The 16,290-nt window shown below is 35.5% G+C and overlaps 1 protein-coding gene across 1 annotated transcript in view; it reads left to right on the top strand.

The window, feature by feature from the left end:
• LOC125658642 (latrophilin Cirl-like) overlaps positions 1 to 16,290 on the top strand; it is a 60,432-nt gene that overhangs the window by 20,211 nt on the left and 23,931 nt on the right. Inside the window, exons 10-18 of the mRNA XM_056150812.1 lie at positions 145 to 270; positions 489 to 545; positions 1,478 to 1,589; positions 2,520 to 2,580; positions 5,059 to 5,179; positions 5,682 to 5,746; positions 7,346 to 7,457; positions 11,910 to 12,013; positions 12,248 to 12,350. Coding sequence (XP_056006787.1) covers positions 145 to 270; positions 489 to 545; positions 1,478 to 1,589; positions 2,520 to 2,580; positions 5,059 to 5,179; positions 5,682 to 5,746; positions 7,346 to 7,457; positions 11,910 to 12,013; positions 12,248 to 12,350 — 861 coding nt within the window. The remainder of the gene's footprint in view (positions 1 to 144; positions 271 to 488; positions 546 to 1,477; positions 1,590 to 2,519; positions 2,581 to 5,058; positions 5,180 to 5,681; positions 5,747 to 7,345; positions 7,458 to 11,909; positions 12,014 to 12,247; positions 12,351 to 16,290) is intronic.

The following is a 16,290-nucleotide window of genomic DNA, read 5'->3' as shown; positions in this document are numbered from 1 at the left end:
ATTGTATACAAACATCCCTTATAACAGTTGTCGTAATGACGGAACAGGAAAAACTATACTTCAAAGTTTCATCTGGGGTGTAAAGAAAAATGACTATGAAATAGAATAATTGTCAGTACGTTATGACGCTTAATCTTATTTCAGTGCCTGGGGAGGATGCCCGAAATTGCAAGAAAAGAATGTCTGAAAGATCTGCCTGGGAATTCGTCTGGTATTATCAGTTATATAGGGGAGATAACTCGTGCCACAAATCTTTCGGAACGTGTAAAGGTACATTTTCCGTAGTTACAAAATGATAAAATTGATTAACATCGGCTAAGACGGAGTTTGTATCATTCATTGTGGTCTACAACAGCAATGGGATGTTTCATGATTGTTAAACTTTAGAAAATAGGAAATATAACGGGTGCAATGTCGAGCCTTTTGACGATTTGTTGATTAAATGATGTATCCTATTTTAATGTTAAGAGTTGGTCTTGCTCTTTCAGGTGTATTTGGACATTTATAACGCCATCTTATCCATCACTGCGGAGAACGGACAATATGTGAGTGCTCCCTCAACAGCTGTTCTTAGGATTTGTTTATATTTTTCTACAGCTGTACTTTCATTTTGGATATTTAGTCAAATTGAAAGTAATAGATATACATTTAAATTCACATATACATTTAGTAATGTAGATTTCATAATTGCATCCAGTAATATAGAGTTTATATATCAAACATCTAGTGATATTGACTTGACATCTATTTCTAGTGATATAAACCTTAGATATCTACTGATTTGCACATCATCATATTCATTACGATGTTAAGATATATATATATATATATATATATATATATATATATATATATATATATATATATATAGATAGATAGATAGATAGATAGATAGATAGATAGATAGATAGATTGATTGATTTTGACTCTATATATACACGTGGTGCTGTAGACTTAACTTTTTACACGTAAGGAACACAAACAGTGATCAATCTCATAAGTCTTTATTATAAGTAATACAAAATAGATAGTTGGGCAAACACGAACCCCTTGACACACCAGAGGTGGGATCAGGTGCAGAAGAGTAGTAAGCGTCGACCGGTCACACCCACCATGAGCCCTATATCTTGATCAGGTAAACGGAGTAATCCGTCGTCAAATCTATGTGCCAAGAACTGCCTAACAATCAGTTTGAAACTCGTCAGATAGCTTTTTACACATTGATAGGTTTTATTGGCAAACTAGATCATTATAACGACCATAGAATTTGCGAACATGCTGACTTTAAACGAGACTGCATCTACTACTTTAAATCTACAGGTAGTGATATAAACTTCATTATATTATGCGTAACGACATACATTTCACTTATATATAGAGTGATACGTCACGTCCTGTACTTGTATGCTAATTCATCAATAAATAGAGGACCTAATAAACTGTGTGAAGATTCAAACTTTACAATATACTTTTGCAGGCCAGTGTTAACCGCATTATGGAGATGTCGTCTGCTCTTGAAAAAATTGAGCAAGATTTGACCACCACCTGCCATTACGACAGGGTGTATGTCGAAAATAGAGAGAATATAGGTATCTAAACTAAGTGTTTTGATTGCTTTCATCACAACTTACACATTAGATAATCAAGAGCAAATTGAAATTCAGGACTTTGATAGATCCCAATAGACAGTGTTTTTGGTGCAGTCTTATTACGCTGTGTAGATCCCAGTAGACACTGTTTTTTGGCGCAGTCTTATTACGCTGTGCTTGGTGTGCTCAATTTCCAATTATTAACTTTTAACATGAAGAATTTATTTGCCATAAAAATAAATAATTTAAAAAAAATTGACGCTTTTAAAGAAGAAAAAAGTACCTGTTATTTGGAATCAAATCAAAATTTGATAAAAATAACAAATGAACGTCGTCGCTTTTACAAGAGATAAATAATTCAAAGCAATTTCATGTGTTATTGCTGAGAACATGTTACTCTTTATGTCCCAGAGCTGCGACTACAAACCAAAGCGTGGAAAAAAAGTTCCTATATTACACTTAGTGGGAAGAAAACAACCTTCTCGAAAGGTCACCAGGGAAACGCTTCTATTCATGAGGATGTAGTTATTCATGATTATCCTGGAGGTATAAGTACGTTTGGTGTTGTATTTTGAGAAATTGAAATTTACCGAAACGAAAGAAAATTGGTATATTATTTGACTTTCAAACCTTACTACTTATATGGAAAACATGAATTACAATGTTGAGATTTGATTATCTCCATTGATTCAAATAGAAATTCATGATATCGAGGTGCGAAGTCATGAAAGTAGATACACTTTGGTGAATCTATATCTTATTCCATCAGCAAAGAATGGGAAAAGACATTGGCTGTAAATTATTATAGAACATTAAGAAGTTCAGCAAACATGATATGAAACAATGCATTCGTTAAATAAGATGTGTAAATTGCCATCTGTCAAATATATACACTTAGTACAAAACAATGTACTCCATTCTTAATTACAGGGAATATTACGATTATCATCATCATTATTGACAAGAATATAACAGACAACAGAACGACGGGGTAAATATATGTCTTTAAATGAAAATCAATATAACAAAATTCCAAGCTAAATTTAAACATAATTGCATATTAATTTTTGGAAAACAAAAATTAAACTTAAGCAGTTGCTTTTTATCAAATCACATATGTATTGATAAATACTAGTATATGTTCAATATGTTTATTCTGCTTATTTTGAAAAAAAAGAATCAGAGTTGAGCTGGACTCGAATTTAAACTTTGCATTCTTTCATCCAAACTGAGGAATCATGGTAATGCATAACAACTTCAATTCGCGCTACATCTCCCGGCTACATTTATTCCCGCTACATTTCTTTACGACTCACCAATCTGAAATGAGATTGCGCTGAGTAGCATCACGGATGTTACAATATATATATATATGTAAACCCTATGCATTATGACAGTGTCTGGCTCGAGACAAAACCATTTACAATGAAAATTTCGCTCACAAAAAAACTTGATGCACACACAGGTGCTTGTGGACAGGACTTCCGGTACCCCCCTTCTTTTATTTTTAAATGTTCAATTCCTTGGGTATTTCGGACGTATTTTTGATAAAATATGTAACTTCAGAGTTTATCTATTTCAATGGAATACACAAATCTCGCATAGAAACTGTTTTTAAAAATGTCATATCATCGATCATAATATATGAACAAGGTGTGCAACTCAGCCAGCGACATGTTGAAAAAATCTACACCTCGCTGAGAAATCCTATCGAAAAAACACCAATAATGCATATACCAACTGAAAAGAACGGTCATTCTAAATCTACTGATGATTCGTGGATTAAATGCATCGCTATTTGGTGCGCAATAACTACTTCACACCGCTCAATTTCATCGTTTTAACCTCGCTACTTCTCATTTCTGACTATAACGAACGGAAGTTGTGATGTTGGAATATTTCTGTCGCAGCCAACTATTTTTAGAACGAGAAAACCCGGGACGAAGTCTTCCGAATACCATTAGCTACAGGAAAAGGAAAGAGAATACCGATCAAAATATTTCAAATCGTTTGTGGAAAGACTTTAAAGACATGCACACTTACACATTATTTGGAACCATACCACTTTTAATATATCCAAATATATTATCATTGTAAACTCTTAACCCTATACGATATGATTTGGATCATAATGGTGTTGACATAATGCCCCCCCCCCCCCCCCCCCCCCCCCCAATAACCTACATGAGTTGACTTTATTGTGTTTGCAAGACATTGCTGATAAGCAGTAGAGAGTTTCAACCAAAAAGTCGAATCATGTATGTTCTTCGGAGAAGGGTGGGGGCCTGAACCTCTGTGATTAGGTCATACTGAACAGATCGATGTTTGATTATAATTATCTAAAATGATATTGGGAGTGGGGTAGGGGTAGAAGCGGGTAGTTTTTTTTTTATCATGATGTGAACTATACACAAAATATGTGTGCGATGCATGCACAAGTGCTGGTTGTTGATATTTGTTTAATCTTATATTTAAGTTATAACATAAAGTTTTAACATTCCTTTATCAATTAATTTGTTACCCCCTCCCCCCTTCCTTTTTATATTTTTAATCGAATTTGGATCTGATCAAATGTAAGGGGCTTGATAAACTATTTTGTTTCTTTTAAAAAAACCGAATGTTAGCCAATGCTATATAGTTAGCCTTATAACTGAAATATGGAACATTGTCAATATATTGTGCTTTCATGGTTCTTTCTGATTTCCATGATAAATTACCTACCCAACACTATGAGGTTTTTAATTATATTTGTGGATGTGCTAGTCTTTCCACAACCGGCTTGACCAGTTAAATGAAATTACATGTATGACCCTCTTTGGCTAGACTTGATTACTATGATCGGTATTCTCTTCCCTTTTCGTGTACCTAATGGTATTCGGAAGACCTCGTCTCGGGTTTTCTCGTTCTAAAAATAGTTGGCTGCGACAGAAATATTCCAACATCACAACTTCCGTTCGTTATAGTCAGAAATGAGAAGTAGCGAGGTTAAAACGATGAAATTGAGCGGTGTGAAGTAGTTATTGCGCACCAAATAGCGATGCATTTAATCCACGAATCATCAGTAGATTTAGAATGACCGTTCTTTTCAGTTGGTATATGCATTATTGGTGATTTTTCGATAGGATTTCTCAGCGAGGTGTAGATTTTTTCAACATGTCGCTGGCTGAGTTGCACACCTTGTTCATATATTATGATCGGTGATATGACATTTTTAAAAACAGTTTCTATGCGAGATTTGTGTATTCCATTGAAATAGATAACCTCTGAAGTTACATATTTTATCAAAAATACGTCCGAAATACCCAAGGAATTGAACATTTAAAAATAAAAGAAGGGGGGTACCGGAAGTCCTGTCCACAAGCACCTGTGGATGCACAGTATGTTTTTGTTTCTAAAGTCAATATTAAGTAATACTAGTTTTCAATTTAAAACAAAAAATTTCTCATTTGTGAGACACACTTTCTTCCAGAAATGTACAGGATGGCATGATGAGAATAAGTCCAGTGCTGTCACTTTCTGCCTTCCAGGAAGGGGCGTATTTGAATCTGGAACACACATTTACACTTTCTCATTACGCATGGCTTATACAGGTAAATTCAAGTTCGAGTTCTTTATTACTGTAAGATTTACAGTTTATAATGTGTGTGTGTGTGTGTGTGATTCAGAGGGAGTTTGAGTATACATTTAATATTTTCCGATTTTGTTACATGAAAGGTGAGGATAACGAACAGTGCAGTGATCAGTTTCATAACTTCTATAAGCAAAACTAAAAAATAGAGAGTTGTGCAATCTCGGACCCCTGGATATACCAGAGGTGGTATCAGGTGCCTAGAAGGAGTAAGCATCTCCTGTCGACCGGTCATACCCGCCCTGAGCCTGAGATCTTGATCAGGAAAACGGATTAATCCGTGGTTAAAATCAATGTGCCTAACAATTGGTCTGAAACACGTCAGACAGCATTTGACACAACGATAGGTTTTATTGGCAAACTAGATCGTTATAACGACCATATATTTATTTAAAACAAGAGTGATGATTATCATTCAATGACCATCTACCGTACTTATATGAACAATGATAATTCTTCTTCAGAATCGTTACCGAAATAACACAAACAATGGGACTGTCGTGTGCGGCTACATAGACGTACATACAGGGTGAGTGCACTCACAGATAATTTATACTGCTACAGTCTGTCGGCACTCACAGATAATTTATACTGCTACAGTCTGTCTGCACTCACAGATAATTTATACTGCTACAGTCTGTCTGCACTCACAGATAATTTATACTGCTACAGTCTGTCTGCACTCACAGATAATTTATACTGCTACAGTCTGTCTGCACTCACAGAGTCTGTCTGCACTCACAGATAATTTATACTGCTACAGTTTGTCTGCACTCACAGATAATTTATACTGCTACAGTCTGTCTGCACTCACAGATAATTTATACTGCTACAGTCTGTCTACACTCACAGATAATTTATACTGCTACAGTCTGTCTGCACTCACAGATAATTTATACTGCTACTCTGTGTCTGCACTCACAGATAATTTATACTGCTACAGTCTGTCTGCACTCACAGATAAGTTATACTGCTACAGTCTGTCTGCACTCACAGATAATTTATACTGCTACAGTCTGTCTGCACTCACAGACAATTTATACTGCTACAGTCTGTCTGCACTCACAGATAATTTATACTGCTACTCTGTGTCTGCACTCACAGATAATTTATACTGGTACAGTCTGTCTGCACTCACATATAATTTATACTGCTACAGTCTGTCTGCACTCACAGACAATTTATACTGCTACAGTCTGTCTGCACTCACAGACAATTTATACTGCTACTCTCTGTATACACTCACAGACAATTTATACTACTGCTCTCTGTATACACTTACAGACAATTTATACTGCTACTCTCTGTATACACTCACAGACAATTTATACTGCTACTCTCTGTATACACTCACAAACAATGTATACTGCTACTCTCTGTATACACTCACAGACAATTTATACTGCTACTCTCTGTATACACTCACAGATAATTTATACTGCTACTCTCTGTATACACTCACAGATAATTTATACTGTTACTCTCTGTGTACACTCACAGATAATTTATACTGCTACTCTCTGGATACACTCACAGATAATTTATACTGCTACTCTCTGTATACACTCACAGACAATTTATACTGCTACTCTCTGTATACACTCACAGACAATTTATACTGCTACTCTCTGTATACACTCACAGACAATTTATACTGCTACTCTCTGTATACACTCACAGATAATTTATACTGTTACTCTCTGTGTACACTCACAGATAATTTATACTGCTACTCTCTGGATACACTCACAGATAATTTATACTGCTACTCTCTGTATACACTCACAGACAATTTATACTGCTACTCTCTGTATACACTCACAGACAATTTATACTGCTACTGTCTGAATACAGGTTCCTTGAACATGTGCAATATCATGTTTGTATCTCATTGATGTCATCAACACTATACATACATTGATATATTTATGCTTATTTGTCCTGTGTTTTGCATTAATTATGTTACATATGTAATAGCAAAATACAAACATTGAGCTATTTATAAATCTTCGTTATATTTGTGTATGAATGACACCCATTGAGATATTTATGATTGTTTGTTATGTTTGTGTACTTTTAATCTATACTCTACACACATTGAGATATTTATGAATCTTGGTTATTTCAGATCCTGGAGTTATAATGGGTGTTCAGTGCTCCGCACATCAGTTACAAACACCTCCTGCTATTGCAATCACACGACTAACTTCGCTATCCTTATGCAAGTAAAAGATTTCGAGGTAAACTGTTAATAGCATTTCCTATAGACAAACATGTTAACGTATACCATTGTTAACGAAGTAGATAACAAGTGAAAATATAACGAACAGTGATCAATCTCAACAATGAAATAAAACATATAATTATATAATGATATAAATTATATTACATATAATTATATAAATTATATTACATATAATTAAGAGTCGGGCAAACACGGACCTCTGGACACACCAAAGCTGGGATCAGGTACCTAGGGGGAGTAAACATTCCCTGTTGACTGGTCACACCTGCTGTCAGCCTTATATGTTCATCAGTTAAACAGAGTAATCCGTATTCAAAATCAGCATGTATAGAACGGCCTAACAATGGTATGAAACACGCCAGACAACATTCGATCAAATGACAGAATGTATTTGCAAATAAGATCAATATAACAACCATGGGATTTGTGAAACTTCAAACGAAACTGTTGAATCCCCCATAACATCAATTTATTTCTCTATAGCTTGTCTTGACTCAAAAATTGATCATCTGCATAACGTGCTCTCGCGTATCAAATCAATTGAAAGACATAGATTATGTAAACACCGTATGCAGATAATAATGGAATATTGCTACATAGATATGGGAAGTTGAGGATGGAGAAGCTGAAGTCATCCCGTTTGTCATAAAGTTTAGTTGTTAGTTATACCCCCCGCAACAAGTTGTGGGGGGGGGGTATACTGGAATCGGGTTGTCCGTCTGTCTGTCTGTCCGTCCGTCCGTCCGTCCGTCTGTAGACGCAATGGTTTCCGGGCTCTAAAGCATTATCCTTTCCACCTACAGTCACCATATCATACATATGGACTACCCATGGGATGAAGATATTCCCTATCGATTTTGGGGTCAAAAGGTCAAAGGTCTAGCGCACTGGACATCGAAGTAGCAGTATGGTTTCCAGGCTCTAAAGCGTTATCCTTTCCACCTACAGTCACCATATCATACATATGGACTACCCATGGGATGAAAATGTTCCCTATCAATTTTGGGGTCAAAAGGTCAAAGGTCATGCGCACTGGACATCGAAGTAGCAATATGGTTTCCATTTAAATTCTTTAATGGCTTTTTGCATCGCATGGAGATGCTGTGTTCCTAGATACCTTTTGGATCATAATACTGAAGTTTTACCTATTACCAACACCCTTTGGGAGATTGGGGTAAGCGGGGGGTATTCTTAGTGAGCATTGCTCACAGTACCTCTTGTTTCAATAAAATGTCTAAGTATGAAGCTGATGTGGATGATTCCGTGGTGTCTTTTATTTCGATTTCATTGGGATACATCGAATGGACATATGTATGAAAATAAATATTGTTGATAGGGTAAAAAGGTGAAGATAACAAACAGTGATCAATTTCATAACTCCTATAAAGAATATAAAATTGACGGTATGGCAAATACAAACCCCTGAATATACCAGAGGTGGGATCAGGTACATAGGAGGAGTAAGCATTCCATGTTGATGGGTCACACCCACCGTGAACTCTATGTCTCGATCCGGAAAACTGAGTAATCCGTAGTCAAAATCAGTGTATAAAGAACGGCCTCCTGTCAGTTAGCATTTTACCTAATGACAGGTTTTATTAGTAAATCAGATCGTTATTTCCGAAACAGATAAAGCGTCATCGATATAATAGTAACTAAATGTTGAATTAAAGGCCACAGCAAGGAATTCTTCATCTTCACAAGTCAAGGGTTATTATAGGATTAAACATTCTTTTTGAAGAATTTATCGATGTGTAAACTCCGGATATTTTACTCGCAAACTGAATAAAAGTGCGAAGTACTTTTATGTTAAGTTTAATTTGTGTGTAAAATGTCCAAAGTTTACACATCGATAAATTCTTCAGAAAGAATGTTTGATTCTTATAATTCCAATTCCTTCCCTGTATTATCAACTTCAAAAATCTGAATAGTTTCCCCGCACTATGTTGTTTGTTTTCAGGTGCGTATGAATACGTAGCATTTTTAGATTTATTGATGTGTAAATTCTCGATTAGCTTTATTTTTGTCCAATCAAAACAATTGTAATGAATAACATTGGAATAATTGATTCGTTACCTTGCACTAACCCTTGACATCAGTGACTATCAAAAAGTTGGGCTCGATCTGATTTTTCCACAAAAGAGTGGAAACCAATGAGAATGCGGTTTTATTTATAACAACGCGAAGCGAGAGATTCAAATAAAAATACGTGTATTGATACTTACAGTTATGGCTATTTCAATCGTTTAAGCAATATTGTCTTAAGCAAAAGGTTTCCAAACTTGATCTACTATCAATAAACGTAATTAGTGGTGTAAATATTACAATTGCGCGTGTTTATCAATACAGCAGTATGAGATCGTGTCATTTGTATCCATGTACACCATAACAAGATGCAGTGATTTCATTGGATGTTTTATTCATAGTGGATTGTGTAATGGTCTAGTGAGCCCATCTTTTATATAGCGACTGATGTCAAAGGTTAGTGCGAGGTAACGAATCAATAACCCTTGACAAGTGAAGATGGGAATTCTGCTGGTAATTTTAGAAGCTTTAGAATAAATTATGTTTGAAAGAGTATAAAAACATGTCAGCTGATAAAGGAACACAATTCGTACCCATGAAAATTTCAACATATTGTTGAAAGATTGGATCATTAAAGACCATGTAGATATTATCAATGGCGAATTGCAGCATAATTTAGATATCAATTATCGAGTACTTGTGCGTAGAATCAAAGTGGTGATTAACAAAGTAATATTTTGAATGACTGATCAGAAGACACGGATATGAATATCCCTCGTGTTGCAGTTGAACCCCAAATCGTGCAAATCTTTATTAAAAGTCACAAGGCATGTAACACTCTAGTGAATTTCAAATTTATATTTCATAACTCTGGTACCTATAAAGTACATTGGATGTTCAAAGATTCCTAATATGTAGGTGTTTGAATCCATGCTAGATGTTGGGGGTAACCTGTTTGTTTAGGGGTTTAAGCCGAAGCGGCAATATTTTGCTTTGATGTTCAATCAGTGTCGATTTCAATTTTTAATTTTAATTTGATTTATTTCACTTAACCACAAAATGGTACTAAGGTGCGTAGTATAACACATACACACAAATAGTGTGTACATTACTCGTGAACATTCATCAGAAAAATGTGAGTTACATGTAATAAAAAGAACTAATAGTATGTACTAATAGTATGTCCGGTTTTGAAGTTTTCAGGACGTCGAGGTGGCTTGTATGCGCGATGCAGATACTCATAATTACAATTTAAGAAAATCGCAGGGAAAACCTCCCATTGTTTACCCAGAGTTCCGTGCACTGCTTGAACTATACCTCAGTCAACGACTTTTTATAGAAATGTTGTAAAAGTTTCTAATATCCAACATTTATGCTTTGGACTGAATATTTAGTTGTATTATGAAATGCTTTTGTTGTAATTAAATTGATGCTTACTGTAAATGTTTCTGAATCGCTGTTTTTCTGATCCTAAATTTGGAACTTCATCGTAATATTCGCATGTATGTAGAGCATTCACTTGGTGCTTTATTGTAAACATGGAATCAAAAGTAAGAAAGATTGTAAAACAAAATACGATAAAACTTGTAAAATAAGATACAAACAACTAGATAGTAAAGTTGTACTTAACAAAGTGCCAGTAGGCTATGAAAAGAGCCTGTTGCCAGAAATTTTAATGGAAAAGGAAACGAGAATGACTGTTTATATCATGTGATTATATTGTCACGTGATTCCAAGCGTTGAGAGAGGTGTAAGTGAAGCTTTCGTAACGCGTCTTTTGGAGAGAGAATGGGAAACCTCCATTCACCCCTTAATCATTCCGCAGTCGAATCTAAACATTAACATTTAAACATGTAAAATTACAGGATATCATACATTCTTGATCAAGTTTTTCGAATCCACGTCTTGAATTTTACATTGAAATCAATGGGAAGAGCATTTCTTTAATTAAAAGATTTTGAAAAGGAATTATATTTTCATACAATTCTCTTGTTAAAAGGCTACTTAAACTTTCAATTCATGAAAATATTAGATAAAATTAATTATTTTGCTCACATATTTTTAGAAAATCAGATTTTTTTAAGCAAGGGTGGATAACTTCTAAAAATTCTTCAGTGCAAAAAGAGCGGCTTCTGATCATTTACCAGCCATGTGAATTTCATTGACTTTATTTACTTCCATAATTATTCAACAATGAAAATTAATCTTGATTTAGATAATACAATTTTGTTCAATCTCCTTCGTTATACATTGGATACCTCAAGTCGTTATTTTTTTTACTGCTTAGAATTGTGAAGTAGTGAAATATTCTGATGTAAACAGTTTGGTAAAACTATTCCCAAGAGTGCATTTAGAGTTGGATTGATAGACCTTTTTCTCTTGGTCAGTGCTGACCTGCGAAGATTTTTTTTTATATTTATAGATGGACAGCATTCATGATACAGCTCTCAGCGTCATCACGTATGTCGGATGTACCGTCTCCCTGGTTACGCAGATGATGGCAATCACGGTTTTTTCCTGCGTCACGTGAGTTTTATAAATAGATTTATATATCCCTGGTTACGCAGATGATGGCAATCACCATCTTTTCCTGCGTGACGTGGGTTCGTTCTATCTATCTATCTATGCAACTATATATATATATATATATATATATATATATATATATATATATAATTTCTAAATAATAAAAAGAATGTTACATGAAATCAATTTTGAAGTTTTATGATCTCAGAGATATTGACAATCTTATTTTATCAGTTCCTTGAATTCAGAAAGAATCTGTGTACATAAGAACCTGTGTTTTGCCATTACTGCAGCGCAGTTAGTGTTTCTGACTGGCATCAAAGCCGTTCAAATTAAGGTAAGAACGATTTCATTACTGCAGCCCAGTTAGTGTTTCTGACTGGTATCAAAGCCGTTCAAATTAAGGTAAGGACGATTTCTTTGGCACCATTTGAGAATAATTCCCTCACATAAGGACGCCGACACCTACTGGTTGTGTGTTACACAGTATTACGATATAATGACACTCAGGTGGTGAGGGTTCTATATCTAGTAATTATGTACCGTTATACAGGCGTCTTATTTTAAAGTCTCAGCGTTCGTTTCGTAACCAGGGGTCCATAAGTTCGAGCCCCGCTCGTGTCATGCCCATGTCAAATTTAAGAGGAAAACGAAGACAGTAATTGCTCCTTCGCCAAATGCTCAGCATATAGAAGTTAGAATCACGGGTATTTCGGATATAAACTTAAAATCGTAGGTTTTGTGTCGCGACAGACGTTGGTAACACTAACGAACTCTCACTGCTACGGCCCAGTGGGCACCTATTCACAAAATATCTTACGACTAAGATCAAAATTTACAAACAGTGTAATTTCCTTATTTTTCATTTCTTGTAGATTTTCTTAATCAATATGTAAAGTACATCGATGGTTTATAAAAGTTGAATACATACTTATGACCTTGTGATCGGTATTTGATTATCAGACAATTATTTTTTTCATCTTAGTCGTAAGATATTTTGTGAATATGAGCCACGCTAAGCATAGGTCTAACTTTGTGGTACTACATCTACAGCTGGTGACGTCACAATATGAATGAAAACTTTCTTAAAGGGACTTGAAGCAAATAACCAAATTAAAGTTTCATCCTAAATACCTGTAACTCTCACGTTTTAATGGCCAACGCATGATAAAGGTAATATTTTTCGGCATTTAGAATTATCATGCAAAGCTCTTCCTACCTTACTTGTAGATATGACCGGTCACAATTGCCTTGTAGATGCCTAGATGGGGCGCCAACCATAAACACTACGCTACCCCGACACCCCAAATATAGCCAACCATAAACACTACGCTACCCCGACACTCCAAAAATAACAAACCGTGACTACTACTCTACCCCGACACCCCAGAAATAACCAACCGTAACCACTAAGCTACCCAAAAATAACTACATGTACACTTGCAAATAGAATCTGTTATTGGGTCTTCAGGTCGAATGTTATCTTACGTGTTTCTAAACAATTGTTAGAATGTTCTTTGCATGCCCGATTTGACTATGGATTACTCCGTTTACCTGATCAAGATATATGACTCACGGCGGGTGTGACCGATCGACAGGGAATGCTTACTCCTGCTAGACACCTGATCCACCTCTAGTGTTTCCAGGGGTTCGCTTTGCCTTTCTCTTGATTTTGTATTCTTTATAGGATTTATTAACAATACAATATTGAGATTGATCTCTGTTCGTTAGCTTCACCTTTTCTCTTGTTAGGTCTTCTGAGCCGAAGGCTCAAAGAGCTAATCATATGGCTATATGTCTGGCGTGCGGTGTGCATAAACTTTTTGGAAAAGGGGCAATATCTCAAGAACCCCTTGGCCAATTTTTGTCAAATTTGTCACAGGGTATCCTTGGCCCAAGGACTTTCATTTGTACTAAAACTAGGGCTGTAACCCTTTGACAAGAGGAAATAATTAGGAAAATGCAAACAAAAGTAGTGGTTGCTAAAAAATCTTCTTCCCAAGAACCACTGGGCAAATTATCACCAAACTTATGCATAAGAATGAGGATAGGTTGTAGATAAAATCAAAGTACTTAAAGTACTCGTGGGAGTTGAACATTGTGGAAATTCAGTTAGAAAAGATAGTACTGGAAGGGTAGGGGGATAAATGACTGAATATTATCATGATTTTAGATACAAATCAACTGTTGTTGTTTTTCAAAGCGTTACAACAGCAAACATGGATAATGGAAGGCCCATGGACCACAACGCTCCTCGAGTAACTGAAGTCGTGTTGTTGTTTTCTAGAATTTCACCCCTTTATATTCTCATGAAAAATGTGACCACATATTATGGTCCAAACATTCAAATCAGTATGGTTATCAATGCCTTGCAGTTATGAAGAAGTTTTTCCCCTGTATATATACATTCAAGTTTAATCCTAGTTATAGCTAATTCTAAGGATTCATTACTTGAAAAGGTAGTCCAATATGCTAAACTGTCACCTGAGTATACTACAGTCCTGTAGAGGATCAATGGAATGGTAAATAATTGTATAATAACTTAAAATAAATGAAATGCAAAAAAATTAGAAATTGTCGGGCATCGGAAATGCACAAGCCGAGTTGCGCAAGGAATGGGCATAGAGGGAACCGGCAGAAAAGTTTTCAAGAATTATCAAGCAGGGAGCAAAATTTTGCGTACATAAATTTCAGCCGACTTAAATCCGTTGTGACCTTGACCTTTAACCCTTGACCAAAATCAATAGGCTTCTTTGTCTCATCAAGGGCGATAATTCAACTAAGTTTAATTGAGATCCTATAATTTGTTAAAAAATTATAGTGCAGAAAACAAAATTTTCTCCAAATTTCAGTCTATTTATATCCACTGTGACTTTGACCTTGTGACCCCGGAATCGATAGGCTTCTTGTCTTACTTAATCGATCTAAGTTTGATTGAGATCCTATAATTCGTTCAGGAGCTATGGTGCGGAAAACAAAATTTTCTCCAAATTTCAGTCTATTTATAGCCAGTGACCTTGACCTTTGACCTAGTGACCCCAGAATCGATAGGCTTCCTCATCTTACTGAGGGTGACAGTCCATCTAAGTTTGAATGAGATCCTATAATTTGCTCAAGAGCTATGGTGCGGAAATGAAATGTTGATGCGTGTCCGCCTGCCCGCCCAAAGGCACTTCATCAGATCATAAGCCGAGTTCGACTTCATCGCAACTCCGCTAAAAATGAAACACTAGTCAAATAATGTTATTTATTGCCAAGGTATTTGGAATATTATACTGTGGCTCAAACAGGGGGTGAATGAACCTGACAGTATGGAAAGCATATAGTGGAATCAGACTTGTGATGCTGGAAATCTATAGTGATTAATAAACTATACATGTACAAGATCCATAACTATTTTTTTTCTCAGTTTGTGAGGGGGAATCCTCATGTCTCTTTCATCTGTAGACAAATAAACAATGTGTTTTGACCAGAGCAATTTCCAATCCTTTTTGCAGCATAAATTCAACATTGTGGCAACTGGGTTAAACTTTGATAGTGAAGTAATACATGGCAGCACCTTATCCCATGCTCTTAAAATTTCTGTTTGACACACACTCATGACATCCACTCAAACATTACAGAGTGCAGCAAAATCCCATTGTAATAGGGGATTCAAAATGGATAACTGGTACAAAATATGGTACATACTATTAAAAAAGGATAATGAATTTGACATATTGATGTCTTGGAAAAGGAAATTCTGACATCGGGGCTCTAAGCGTTTTCAAACATTGTCATTTGATAAAAGTGTTCTACATTTTTAAAAATAGAGATTAATATGTCTTTACATACATAGGTGAGAAAGTTTCCATTATTCCTAGCCGAGACATACCATGTATGCGCAAAAAATTCATAAACAAATATCACACTACTCACGTAGAAAATGTGGACCTTACCGTCATCAAGCGCAGCGAAACACGGCATTTCGAGATTGTAGTCGACGAAAGCTCGGTAACAGTAATGAATAAGGTACACTCATTTTGTATCTATTTTGTGACTTTCTTTATTAAAAGGAACAGTTCTCTAATGTGTAACGTGCAATTACTACGTAATTCAATAACTTGAAGCATGAAGCAGTTTCACTTTGCCACCGGATATAAGAAATTTTATTTCGTATTCCGATCCCAATCGAAAGTTGTTGACTGGGAATGACGTGTTTTAATTCAATCTACATGTAACATCAAGCATTTTTTATATCACATTAAAAAAAAACCAAATATATACACATACACAAT

This window comes from Ostrea edulis, chromosome 9, assembly GCF_947568905.1.
Source record: "Ostrea edulis chromosome 9, xbOstEdul1.1, whole genome shotgun sequence".
NCBI classification, from domain to species: Eukaryota; Metazoa; Mollusca; class Bivalvia; order Ostreida; family Ostreidae; genus Ostrea; species Ostrea edulis.
Note: the sequence above shows the minus strand (reverse complement) of the source record. Positions and strands in the feature narration are given on the sequence as shown.